Below are 13122 nucleotides of genomic sequence, written 5' to 3'. Positions count from 1 at the left end.
CGATTTCGTCGCTCTGATTGATTAAACCCCTCAAGAGGTCTCGTGCACGATGGCAAACGTGTGCTGCGCGGTGCTGGAACACGCCAACAAAAAAAAATTCGCCCCGGCGCTGCAAGGATGCAGAGCGAGGGAGGGGGGGGGGAGGGGGGCGGCGTTAGAATTTAATTCCTCCCCCATAATTGAGAGGATTCTCGGTTAATGGGTTAAAGGTGCTTTCCTTTCAGGTGCCATGCACAGCCCATTAGCGCACTGGGCGCTTTGTGCCATGCAAATTACGTAGCTTCGGCTTAACTAGCACGACTTCGGTTTGCCGCACAACTTGCCCCGTGACCCCCATGTGATTGTTCCCATGTGCTCGCCGTTAATTTCCCCGCCTCGGTTTCCTCCATCAAACATCCACCCCCACACACCCCCCCCCCCCCCCACCGCTTCTGCCGGAGCTGAACGCCCCCCCCCACGACCCTCGGCATCTCTCTCCTTCATTCGTTCTCTCCCCTCCACCTTTGGACGTCGTTGGACGCGAGACCTCAGATATCTTTTTCGTGTGTTCAGCGGCGAATTTTGACGGCGCTGCGATCCGCGCCAAAGATTCTTTCTTTCTTTTTTTCTGTAACCAAAACGCCTCAACGCCCGTTGCATCGCCACCGCCGTCTCTTATTCGGGCTCTAGACCGCATCCCGGTTTGTAGTCCTGGGCTTGCCTGGCCCGGAACTGTCTGCTTCATCATCACATCATCATCATCGCTCGGGCTCTCGGCTGTGGTATTTACCCGCGTTCACTTGGAAGCGCGGACGGTGCACAGTGTGCACGATTGAGATACTTTGGTTCTCACTGGGTAATCTCTGCCGAGCACCACTCAGCTACAATTCCGTTTAACCTTAAATGCGCGCAGGTAATTGCGTTGAGTGGCTTGAAACCTTGTCATTTAGATCACGTTTATACATGCTGTTTTCCTCTTTTGGCAATGTTTTCCAAACCGTGACATCGGCGTCACGTTACGAGACGGATGGGCCGGGTTGGGGGGATTCGTGTGGAAACTCTCGCCCCGTTTCAGAAGACGACCCACAGAAGGAGCTTTCGCAGAACTACTTCCGAAATCTCTTAACGTGACCTCAATTCACGCTAGGGGGCAGCACCTTCCCATCTGCCTGCCGACAGAGAGAGAGAGAGAGGCGCTTGAAAAACGACGAACATACGTAACGCTCCAAAGGTAGAATCTTTTTTGTTGTTGCCCATATTAATTCAAAACTCCAAATGTAATACGACACCACCAACTCACGATGCTGCGAAACCTGGCTCCGTCGAGGGCGAGGAGATTCGTGCACCGCAAGACGAGCACCGCCGCAAACAAAGACACGGAGGACCTCCCGTGCAGCCGTTGCGGACCGCTGGGGCAAAGTGCAGGTAGCCGAGCGGCACTGACGAGGAGTCACCGCGCCCAGGCGCGCACAGGACAGGGTTCGCGAAACGAGGCTCGGGCCGCTGGCGGCGCCGGGAGGGACGGGGAGATAGGAGCAGGAAGACGGGGGCGGCGAGGGGGCGGCAGGCAGCCGGAGGGATTCCAAGCGCCTTCATCCCACGCTAATTACCGCGCGGCCCCGATCGGCGCGGCGCGTTAAGTCCAAGCTCGTTAATTACTCCGCACTCGCCTCACCCGTGCCCACGGTTGCTACCCCGGCATCGTCGCTCACCCTCGCCCTCCTCACCCACCGCCCACTCCGCCCTCTCCGCACGCCCACCTTTGCTCTCCCCCCCCCCCCCCCCCCCGCCGGTTAAATTCTCCCTTCGATCCGTCACAGATCTCTGCTCGTTATTCCGCGCCTTATTTGCGGCACACGGAACCACGGGGCGGACAACGATCGCCCCGCCGGGGCGGCGCCCCAGTGGGGCTCCCTTGGCCCCGGCCGCTGCCGCCCCTCGGCCATTAGCGGGCGGCGAACGTCCGGGGCTTCGTCGTTTGTCGCTTGAATTTAACCCCCCCCCCCCGGGTTTATTTATTTATTTTGTTCGCCGCAGCGGACGGACAACGTCGCGCGCTCGTTAACGACGGTTGCGTCGACGAGCGGGAGCTGCAGCACGCGCACGGAATGCTCGCTGCAAAAAGGTCGCCGTCAAATTCGTTAAAACGGAGAGGGGGGGAAAAAAAAAATCCTCATTTTAAAAATGAGGATTTAACCCGCCGCTTTGGCGGTCCCTGCCGTGATGTTCGTATGGCCGTTCCGTAAAAACGGCGGCCAAGCTGCGGTCGCATTTCGACATCACCACGCGAATCCATCGGCGTTGTCGTAAGTGAAATGAAAGGTAAGACGCGACGCTCGCAAGGAACCTACTCAATTGAGGATTGCCTGAGACGCGTCATTGCGATGAGCCGCACTCCTGCCCCCGGCGTCCGCAAGGGCCATGACTCAGATGCCGTGCCACCATTACGAGGGTGAGCCGCAATTTTGAAGCGTCACGGTAAAGTCGACAAATACGAACTTGCCTGTGACTACATTCGCTAAATAATATTATCGTCGTCGTCGTCGTCATCACGGAATGTTTCGTGAAAAACAAATATCTTAAAACTGATTCTCACGCTTACGATCGAGGCATCGAATCGCGCGAGTAAGAATCTGTTATTTTGACTTTGTCGACGTGGCATGGGATTGGGTCACCTGACCCGAGCGTTGACTGTAAATTCCGACACACACGCAACAGCAGAATTCATAATCGATCCTTGAATCACGACCTCGAATCGTGACAATTTATTGAATCACGTTACGGGCCCTACAAATGTTTTTTTTTTTTTTAACGAAACAATGCAGCCCGATGGTCTCCCACCTCAATTTAAACAAGCAACACTGAATTCCCTACCACTCAATAACCAAACGTGCACCTGGTATCCTCAAACCAGTTTATTCCTGAAAGCTAAGCAGGCCTGAGTCTGGTCATTACTTGGCTTGGCACAGGTGCTGGAGGCGTGGGTCTGCGAGGCCCGGCGGTGCCGCATGTCACCCCCTCGTGGACAGCTCGGTCCTGGGTACGTTCCAGGGTTCTCCGGGTTCCTCATACATAAAGCCAAATACCGATCAATGGAATTTGGTCAAACGTCCGAATGTGTCAGGGCCCTTCAAGTAAAGGCCATGATTAGTATTATTAGCATCATCATCATTACTCTGAAAGAATCGTAATCTTAATCATATGAGGAGTCGTATAGCTGCAGTCCCCCCCCTCCCCCCCCCGGCAAAGCAATGTGCTCATAGAGCCTGACTGCTGCTGCCCCCTCTCCTCCTGCTAGCAGACCGCCAACCGCGCGCCCTCCGCTCCCCCCAGGGCTCACTGTGACATTTTTACCGTGTAAAGGTCACGCCCTGTCAGGGCTCAATGTTCCACTAATACGGCTGCCGCTGCTGCTTCTAGCAGCAGCGCCACTGCAGACGGAAGGGGCATCGACGAATTTTGAGAGAAACGGCCATCATCGCGGCATTCGGAGCTGCCCTTGTGGATCACACGCATCGTGACCCAGGTGGGCTCTCCAAACCTCCATCACCGACTCCAATTTGTGAACAGGAGTGCGCGGCCACTAATAAAATTGGTCGGGAAAGTGTTAATCATTCGGTCTGATTTTTGCTGGTCTCTTTATAAAAGTAGACGCAAAAAAGTGAGGATGAAGCCCGTAGTGACTTTTATAAATTGTGCAACATCACATGTCAGCACTTTTACAACATTTGACATTTTTTTTATTTCAAAGGTTCTGAAAGCCTCTGGCTGGGATACATGACTCATAAAACATTATAGTCACACTGGTGGAGCGCTGTTAGCTGGAAACAAATCACCCTGGCGGAGGACTTTTTGGCAAAAGATAATCTCACAGATGCATTTTTTCTTTACCAATACGTCAATCATGAGAAAGTGTGACTGCAGTAACTCGGCGAGTAACAGCGAGATGAAACGGAGGCCCTGCCGAACGAGGGGTTGTCCATTAATGAGTCACATCTATGTTCCTAGTCCCGCTCCAGGCTCGCATGCCACCACCCCCCCCGCCCCCTGCCACACTCTCCATCCGATCCACGCTGCCGGCTTGCTACTCGACAGGCAGTCAAGGTTCGTGCAAAGAAAAAAGCAAAGCTGCTGAAAGTTTTGAAGAACGGGGGGAGGTGGAAAAAAAAATATTCAGCATAAATGATTCTTTAAATGATTTTGCTGTGGCCAGTAAAGGTGGGACATTCGCAGGTTTGTGAGAAGTGGCTACGGCCTGGGGATGCATTCATCCAGCAGTGGACTGACCGTGGCTGCTGATGAGTTAAGGTGGCACACGGTAAGGGTTCGGTCGATGGAGACCCGAGCTTCTCAGATTCACGGAAGCTGTGCCGCTGCTGCCGGGCGAGCGTGTGGCGCCGCGTGCGGTATTAATCACCGGCCTCCGCCGGGCTTCACGAGCCTCGCGTGTGTGGGTGGTGGGTGGTGGTGGTGGTGTGGGTGGGTGGGTGTGTGGGGGGAGGAGGAGGAGGCACGTCCCGGGCAAGTCTGCCGCCCACCCCGGTTGTCATGGCGTCCGTATCCAGCCCGGCACACGAAGGACACTCAGAGAGAGAGAGAAAAAAAAATCACGGTTGGGGGAAGAGGAGAAAAGAATTCGGCAAAAAATAGAATAAAGCAATGGAGGGGGGCTGCTGCGGAGGCCGGGGTTTATTTTTTTGGGGGGGGGGGGAGGCAGAGGATAGAAGCGCGGGAAGGGGCGGTAACGGGCGCCGTTGCTAAGCAGCTGCGCCCTTAATGAGTCGTCCTCGCCGCTACCGCCACCACCGCCGCCGCCACCGCTGCCGCCGCCGCCGTGGCTCGTTTGATGGACATGAAAGCAAGCGAGGAGCGGGTAGCGAGGTGCGGGGAGCGAGGTGCGGGGAGCGGGGAGCGAGGTGCGGGGAGCGGGGAGCGAGGTGCGGGGAGCGGGGAGCGGGGAGCGGGGAGCGGGGAGCGAGGTGCGGGGAGCGGGGAGCGAGGTGCTGGGAGCGGGGAGCGGGGAGCGGGGAGCGGGGAGCGAGGAGCGAGGTGCGGGGAGCGAGGAGCGAGGAGCGAGGAGGAGTCCCGCGCAGCGCCACCCGAGCGGCGAGCGGGACGGCCGCGCTGCGGACCCGCGTACAGGTCACATGATGTCAGCGTACAGGTCACATGATGTCAGCGTACAGGTCACATGATGTCAGCGTACAGGTCACATGATGCCCCCCCTCCGCCTTGCCCCCCATATCTCCACATTGCCATTAAGCGCCTGAAGGCATTGTGACCAGAATTTATGTAAAAAGAACGAGGCTACATTTGAGAGACTTGAACTTATCCACGTGGAGCGTGAACGCACAAGTAAATAAGGAAAGAAATTGCTCGCTCAAAAGATGAAATAACGAGCGTCGGGTTTTTTTCAAGACCGTACGAGATAATCCCAATTAACGCAAGAAAAGAAACAAGAATCATATTGGCTTCACTTGGCAAGACTTTTCTTTTTTACAAGTAATATTAATAGTTTATAACTCATCTTTAGTAGGCGGCAAGTAAAACAAAACCAGTGTGGTTCGTGGCGGGGGAATGGTGGCACAGCGGTTAGCGCACTGCGCTATGAATCCGGCCACCTGAGCTCGATTCCCGGTCACGGTTAACATCAGTGGAGAATTGTTTCTGAACCGGTCTTGACCGGCGTGAAGTATGGCCAAACAACCACCATGACCACCACAGCACGGGGATGCATTCATCCAGCAGTAGATTAACGAAGGGCTGTGCAGCATATTCACTTGTAGACATTTTTTTAAAATAATTTATCGCAGGGAAGTTAAAGCAGGCTGGAGTACTGCGGCGTAGATCCCTGGAGTCTTGCGGGAGGAGTTGGACTCCCGTGGTGAGTGCGGTGACAGCGCGGCCAAGTGGCGAGGCGGCCGTCACCGTCACTCGCCACCACCATGCCACACATCCCGGCTCCTACAATCTCACACCGCGGTGCCCACGGTGCCAGCACCACAGTGCCCACGGTGCCCGCACCACAGTGCCTGCAGTGCGCTGTGCCACACCACTGTGGTGCCCGCACCATTACCCGTGGTGCCCACTCACTGGACGTGTTCCAGCCGAAGCAGCCTCGTTACACAATCCTCGCGGGCGCCTCCCCCCACCCCAGGACCCCGACCCAGGACACCTCCAACCCCTCAGCAGCATTCGAACCCCTCTCCTCCTCCTCCTCTCCCCCACTCTCCCTCTCTCCCCACGTTCTCCATCACCCCTCACTCCCCTCTCCCACCTTCCCTCTCCCCATGCTGCCCTCCATCTCCCTATGCTCCCTCCGCTCGCACGCTCCATCCCCAAGTCACCGCGCGATCTCTCTTCTCCGACCCCCCAAGGCTGCCGTCCCTCCCTCCCTGTTGGGGGGGGGGGGGGTGGAGGCCCACCTCAACCCAACAAGCGGCGAGTAACGATCCATCGAACAAAACCGATTCTCATGCTGACGATGAACGCGTCGAACCGTGGCGCGCGCAAACAGATTACACGATTTACAATCCCTCCAAATCGAACCTATATTATGTCACCTGGAATGTACCCAATCACATCAGATCTTGAGAAACTAAGCAGGTTTGAGCCTGGATAATGCTCGGATGGGCGACCTGTAACCGCTGGAGTGTAGGTGGGGGTGGCGGCGCAGGGGTGGGATGAACGTTCTGCGCGTCACTCACCGCCTGCAGGTCGAGGCGGATGCGCTTGGCGGCATTCCTGCTCTCGCTCTCGCACGCCATGGCCAGGATGTTTTCGGCGACGGCCGACGTGAGGTGCGGGGGCGTCGTCCTTGACTGCTGCTGTTGGTGACAGCGTGGTGGAGGATTAGCAACGGCGGCGGCAACGACGGCAACAACAACAACAACAATAGCAGCAGCAACAATACGAGTGAGGGAGGCATTCATGAATCAAAATAAGCATTAAAAAAAAAATCTAAATTAAAGTAACGGTAGTTATTTTGTTTTATTCAGAGCACGGTGGCTACTGGGTGGCTTACGGGATTAACGGACTCTGTCTGCATTCTTAGGGCTCTCTTTGAGCCCTATGGCACTCAGGGTAGAAACTGAGATTAGCTCCCCCAGGGTAGGAAGCTTCTGATATTTTCCAGCAGTGAAGCCGATGACGATCATGCATACAGACTCCCCGCTCCGCAATTCGTATTTGCATCTGGAGCCGGCTTCTCCTGTTGCGCTGCAGGGGCTGTCGGCGCTGCAGCGGCCCAGGCGCAGATTTAGGTTTCGTTCCAGCTCGCGTGCCAAAGCGTTATCACACCTTATTGATTCGTGCGGCGGTGATCTGGGTCCAAGAGGTCACCAGGTGGGTGCTGTCGCGATGTCGTTCGCCGTGGGACTCACACCCCGGCGCAGCGATGGAAAAAAAATCGGAATGCTGAAAAAATGAAAGCATCCTCCCGTGGTGATGCAAACGAGTCCAGGGACAATCAAACCCGACTGGTCGTTTATTTTTTTAAACCGCGGTCTCAGCACAATCGGACAGGATACGGAGTGAACCTGAAAACCCCATCATCAGTTAGGCCGACGGCACGGGCCACGCAGAAACTCGTCCTCCGCTGCGGCCCAACCGCACGCCGATGCCTATCTTGACGAAGTCAAACTGAACGTGTGTACATGTGCACATGGGATATCAGCAGCAGCAGCAGCCATGCTCTATTCTCTGCTGGATGAAGGCCTCCCCACATCATCGCCATCCATTGTGGCGCTGCGACGCCACGACCTGCCCCTCCCGCTCCTGCGCCTGAGCTCATCTCATCGCTCCCTCTCCGCAGTGACCATCGTTTGGCTGCCATTGCATCACCGGTCTTGTCTGTCGGCCATCATCCCTTTTGGCCACTGTGTTTGTCCAGCACAAGGCCACTCACTGTTCTCCACATGCAGTACGACGCCTTTCTATTCATCAGCGTGTGTTCTCTGATCCACACGTTCCTCCCTCCATCTCTCGGTGTCATTCCAAGCAACGCATCTCTCCACGCTTCTTTGCACACTCCTAAGGTGTTGTTTAATTTCCTTTGTCAGTCTCTGCACGTCACAGAAAGTAATATGCACTGGTTAAAAACTTTCTTCGCGAGGCACATTGCTACGTTACTTTTGTGTGGGTTTTTTTTTTCATTTCTATATTATTATTAAGGTCTGGTTTTGTATGAAGTTCATTGAAACAGTTTCCCACGAGTAAAATGCCTTTTATTAGTCGACAAAGCCCTGGCACAATGATATTTGATCATTATCATTTGCCCTTTTGAGAATCTGGTCGATGGTACGTATGTCGTCCATGGGTTAGAGCTATTTTGCGAACCCAGCGTGCTCGTGTGGCTGGTCGGCCTCTGAATTGTGCAAGCTTCGATCGTCTTGAACGATTCAGACGAGATTTGGACGGAAGCGTGAACAAGAGTCAGCTTGGCCTTCCTTTGCCAAGAGAGGGGTGGCAGAGGTGTCAATTCATGACTGAGGCACAGCATTTAATTACCGTGTAAAACATTCCGGAACTTTGTTCGCACATTTTGATCCAGCAGCTGGTAAGTCAATACAACACTCCACATTTATATGGCCGGGGCCAGTCTATCCTCAGCACAGCTATTGTCAACTCGTAATAAGTGGTACTTATGTAACCTGCGGGTGATGATGGGCTGAGTCGGCTCTTTGCCTAGGATTGGAATTCGCAATCTTCCAGTTGTGAGTCGAAGCCTTCTGCCAGTGTCACCCGGCGAGAAAATACAGTTTTGCCAACACAACAATTCTGAAGGGGGGGGAAAAATCCAATGAAACAATATTTTTAGAACAAATTAATTCCGGCTCCCTGGTTGTGATTGCCCGCGACCCTAGCAGGGGGACATTGCGGGCATTACGAGGAGGGCAGGTGGCCACGGAGCGTCCTGCCCCTCTCCTGCCTCGCTGGCCCTCCCTCCCTCCCTCCCTCCCTCCCTCCCTCCCTCCCTCCCTCCCTCCCTCCCTCCCTCCCTCCCTCCCTCCCTCCCTCCCTCCCTCCCTCCCTCCCTCCCTCCCTCCCTCCCGCGTGAGCCCTGCAGGACGCACCGTCCCCGCGGTGCGGCAAATGTCCTCGCAGCTCCGCGCTACGCGGCCCCGAGGGGGCCCTCGACGCGCGACTACGGCACGACGGATCTTTGCCCCGGGAAATGAAGCGACGGTCCACGGCAAAGCGGGCGCCAGGGCGGCCACTCGCCCACGCGTCCGCTCGAGGAGCGGCGTCGGAGCGGCCGCGTTTTGCGGCCGGGCGAGCGCCGGGGCGGATGAAGGTCCCCCGCTCTCCGCCGCAATCTGCCGCGGCGAACGCGCTCACGGCCGAGCGAGATCGTCCCATTGAAAATTCACTGGTGGTAGCCGCAGACACGTGAGCAATAACTGATTGTGAGCTTTAAATAACCTGAAGGACCTTATACCCAGCGTGGTGCTTTAGGGCATTAAAAAAAATATATATATGGCCCTTTCTCCAGTGGGTGTCCACAATCGGCACGAGGCACCGGCACAATTACTGGGGCGAGTTCCCTTTCAGCGCCGCTGCGCACTCAATTCCGTGGCAATTTACCGGGGGAAATTTGCACGGGCCAAGCCATAGCCGCCACCACCACTGTCTCCACGACCGCCACCACCACCACCGCCACCACCGCCACTACCGCCGCCACCACCGCCACCGCCACCAACATCACCATCACCAACACTGCCAACACCACCGCCATCGTATAAAAGGGGACGTGGGGTGGCGATAAAAACCGTGATATTTCTCTCCGGCCTCGCCCCGCCCAACAAGGAGCGTGTACACTCGGTATTCTGCTCCCCGTTGTGTTTTATTATTCCAAAACGAGTTCGTGTTTGAGAGGCCGCCCGCCCGCCCGCCCGCCCGCCCGCCAGGGTGAATGCTGCCCAGCTCACCCCACGCCCTCCGCTCGCAAGCAAGCCAGGTCCACTCGTAATCACCCCAAACGCGTTGTGTGTGCGTGGCCCGTGGTGGTACTGGCCGGGTTGCTGCGAGGCGAACATCACGAGCGGGCAGCAGCCGCCCCTTCCCCCCCCACCGCCCACCCCCGCATGCCACCTTTCATTATTAATGCCACGGCGTACCGCCAGGTAAGCTCCAAGCGGCTCCACAAACCGCACGGGCAGACGTGGCTCTGCCCTCCTCCCTCTGTTGTCCTGAGCAGAGTGCTCTCCACGCGCGGCGTTGGTGCTGCGTCCACGACTCGCCGCGGCGGTGCTGATGAGCGCGCAAGAGGTCGGATCTCACTTGACCAACGTCGCCCCACGCTCGCCCCCAATAGCCAAGGCCCGAAGCTCAATTTCATCCGGCACACCACATCCGGTACACCGCTCCCTTTGGACGTGGCTATAAATAGTCACATGCATACCTTAGTCTACCTGCAACCTGGAATATATATGTCCACAACAACAATAATAACAACTGGCATTCGCCACTAAGTGGCAGTGACGTCACCACGTCAAGGCCACGTCAAGTGTCGAACACCCGCTGGCAGGAAGTCACGGGACAGACCCAGGTGCCCTGGGTCGACTGAGATATATATCCACATCCAGCACACCACATCGATAATACCTCTCTGTTATAAAGTGCCCAGTAAAACATGGAATGTTGGGCCAACGATGTTCCAACACTTTCAGCCACGTGCCAACGCTGGGCCAATGTTGGCACGTTTGTTCGGTGGCTGCCAGAAGTCCCGTGTGCCACATCCCTGCAGCGTGGGAAGCGGCAGAGTCATACGCCCCCCGCGCCTTGAGAGCAACGACGACTCTCAAGGCGGATCTACGTGGCGGTGCGGGGAGCGCCTTAAACACACCAGGGGGTGGGGGGGGGGGCAGTGGGGGGAGGTGGTGATGGGAGGGGGGTAGTGTGGGGCTGTAACCTCGTTTGGGATGAAAAACACTTTCAATATAGTGCCTACTGGATTACCTCCGGTAATCTCTGTATTTTTTTCTGTTTGTCAGCTTGACCCGTAACATTTTGGATTCTAAGAGGCTATTTTGCGGTGCTTCACGAAGCAAATTAGCAACTCAGAAGCGCAAGCAGCGAATACGCCCAGCATGTAATGACCCCACTCTAATTTTCGCAAACATAAATTTGCTAATGTACGTGTGGGTTTGTGTGTCCCAATTACATTCAAACTAAGCAAGGTAAGGCCCACTGAGCTATGTAGCTCATTTTCAGAAGTGACCTGGCCACAAATGATGGCTCAACAATGTGGCTTATCACACGGGAATTTATAGCTGCCAAATAGTCTAAACACGTTTCTGAAAAAGTCATGCGGCCACGATGAGAGAGAGGGAGACACGCAATCTCCAAATATAAAGCAGGCATCAGGGTCGGGATCAAACCCACGACCTCCTGGATACCAGGAGAGGGAGTTCACATCTCTCGGCCTTTGTAGATCGCTGCAACGCAGCGGTTGTTCCGCGGCTTCACTCGGGGATTTGAGTCAAGGTGAGACGTGACCATGCGACTAGCCCAGAATGCACCACGCTACCGTTATAATCAGTTGAGGGTTCCTTATAATAACATTATGCTTATTAAGCACCGTAGTGCGTTTTATGTATGCCAAGGTAGTAACGATGAAGGCAGTTCATTTCCCAGTGATTACAAACAGCTGCGTAATGTGCATTGCAGTAAATAATAGGCGTGGTATGATTCGAATCCTGGTTTGGGATTGACTCAGCCCATCTTTCCTCCGGGATCAATGAAATAAATACAACTTTCTGGGAAAATAAACGCTGGTAGTCCTCTGGGATGACTTGCCCCCGCCTTAGGAATGTGGAATTCACACCATCGGGTCTGCAGGGCTGTGAACGGGAGATGAACACCAATGCCCCCATGCTCATTTGAGCAGAAAATCACTTTGGCTTTGGAAATATTCACCCCTCTACCCCGGCAATTTTATGCCCGCGTGTAATTTGCAACATTTGGGGGAGAAAGTAAACCTGCACTTCTTGTTCCATATCATCTAAAAGAACGACAAATCACTGAGAGTTTCGTGGAGCGGTAACTCCCGTGTGAGGTGAAGTCACAGCTGGCGCGAGGCATTGTGGGAATTCCCCGGGAGGGCGGTGAACAGGGGCGTCGAGTGTCCGTGGCGCCGCGGCGTTGTGTGCGACGGAATTTCTGCTGAAGGGAAAAGTGTCAATCGGATAGGAGTGAAAAGGCTCGCATAATGCACATGCAGAGCGTACGTTGACTCATTAATCCTCCCCCCCCCCCCCCACACTTTGTGCAAGAGCGCAGAAGTGTGGCCACCACATCTACGCCTCTATATAAGGAACGAAACAGTTAAGACTTCTACACAAATCTGTCTGTCGCCTGATGAAGCTAGTGGTAATTACTGGCGAAACGTCGTACTCAGATTGTAAATGTTGTGGCTTGGCTCTCCAACACACCGGTGTTGCTGTACTAGTATACTACACTATACACTACATTATACACTATACACTACACTATACACTAGTGCTGTACTAGTGACGAATTGGCCACGTTCTGTTTACGTGACAACCCTCACCAGTTGGCTGTGTCGGGTGGTGGCGGGTTTTAACGACACATTTATACATTTACGCGATCTAACCCTCAAAAAAACCCCTCTATTATGGACGAATAGGAAGTGACACGGCCCTCCTACATCTCTCTCACGCAGGAGGGAGCCTGAGAGGCGCTGGACGAGAGTCGGCGTGCAGCGGCGAGGACGTTCTGACATGACCCTTGTGGTGTGACGCAAGCGCTGCGATCACTGATGGCAGAGATTCGCGCGGAGCAGCGAGATACCAAGCAGCAACACCGGGTCGGTTTAATTACACTCACTGCGCTTTAAACACTTCCACAAGTGAAGGTTCCGGTCAGCTTTAAAACCACCACTCGTAGCCGATTCAAACGTAAAAAATGCGCGGACTTGAAGTGCAATCGTCATCGCACAGCGGTGGTCTACACCACACGTTCGACCGGGGCAGCGAACGGACCGAAACGTTAAGTGCGGGAGACTAATTCGTCCTCGTATCCACCGCGTCTCTCGCACCCACACTGGTTACGCTGCAAAAAACATCACCCACGAGTCGCTCGCTGCTCGCTCCAAGGGAAGCATTGAACGTCGGCGCGGAG

At 55.1% G+C, this 13122-nt stretch overlaps 1 protein-coding gene across 2 annotated transcripts in view; it reads right to left on the bottom strand.

Moving 5' to 3' along the window:
- The window catches only part of LOC116958305 (nucleolar protein 4-like), a 372491-nt gene that overhangs the window by 9636 nt on the left and 349733 nt on the right, over positions 1-13122 (bottom strand). For both annotated transcript variants that reach the window (XM_032980855.2, XM_076071964.1), the window contains exon 9: positions 6687-6806. In XM_032980855.2, the coding sequence (XP_032836746.2) occupies positions 6687-6806 (120 nt within the window). The remainder of the gene's footprint in view (positions 1-6686; positions 6807-13122) is intronic.

Source organism: Petromyzon marinus, chromosome 3 (genome assembly GCF_048934315.1).
Source record: "Petromyzon marinus isolate PM22_M1 ecotype Great Lakes invasive population chromosome 3, UKy_Petmar_22M1.pri1.0, whole genome shotgun sequence".
NCBI classification, from domain to species: Eukaryota; Metazoa; Chordata; class Hyperoartia; order Petromyzontiformes; family Petromyzontidae; genus Petromyzon; species Petromyzon marinus.
Note: the sequence above shows the minus strand (reverse complement) of the source record. Positions and strands in the feature narration are given on the sequence as shown.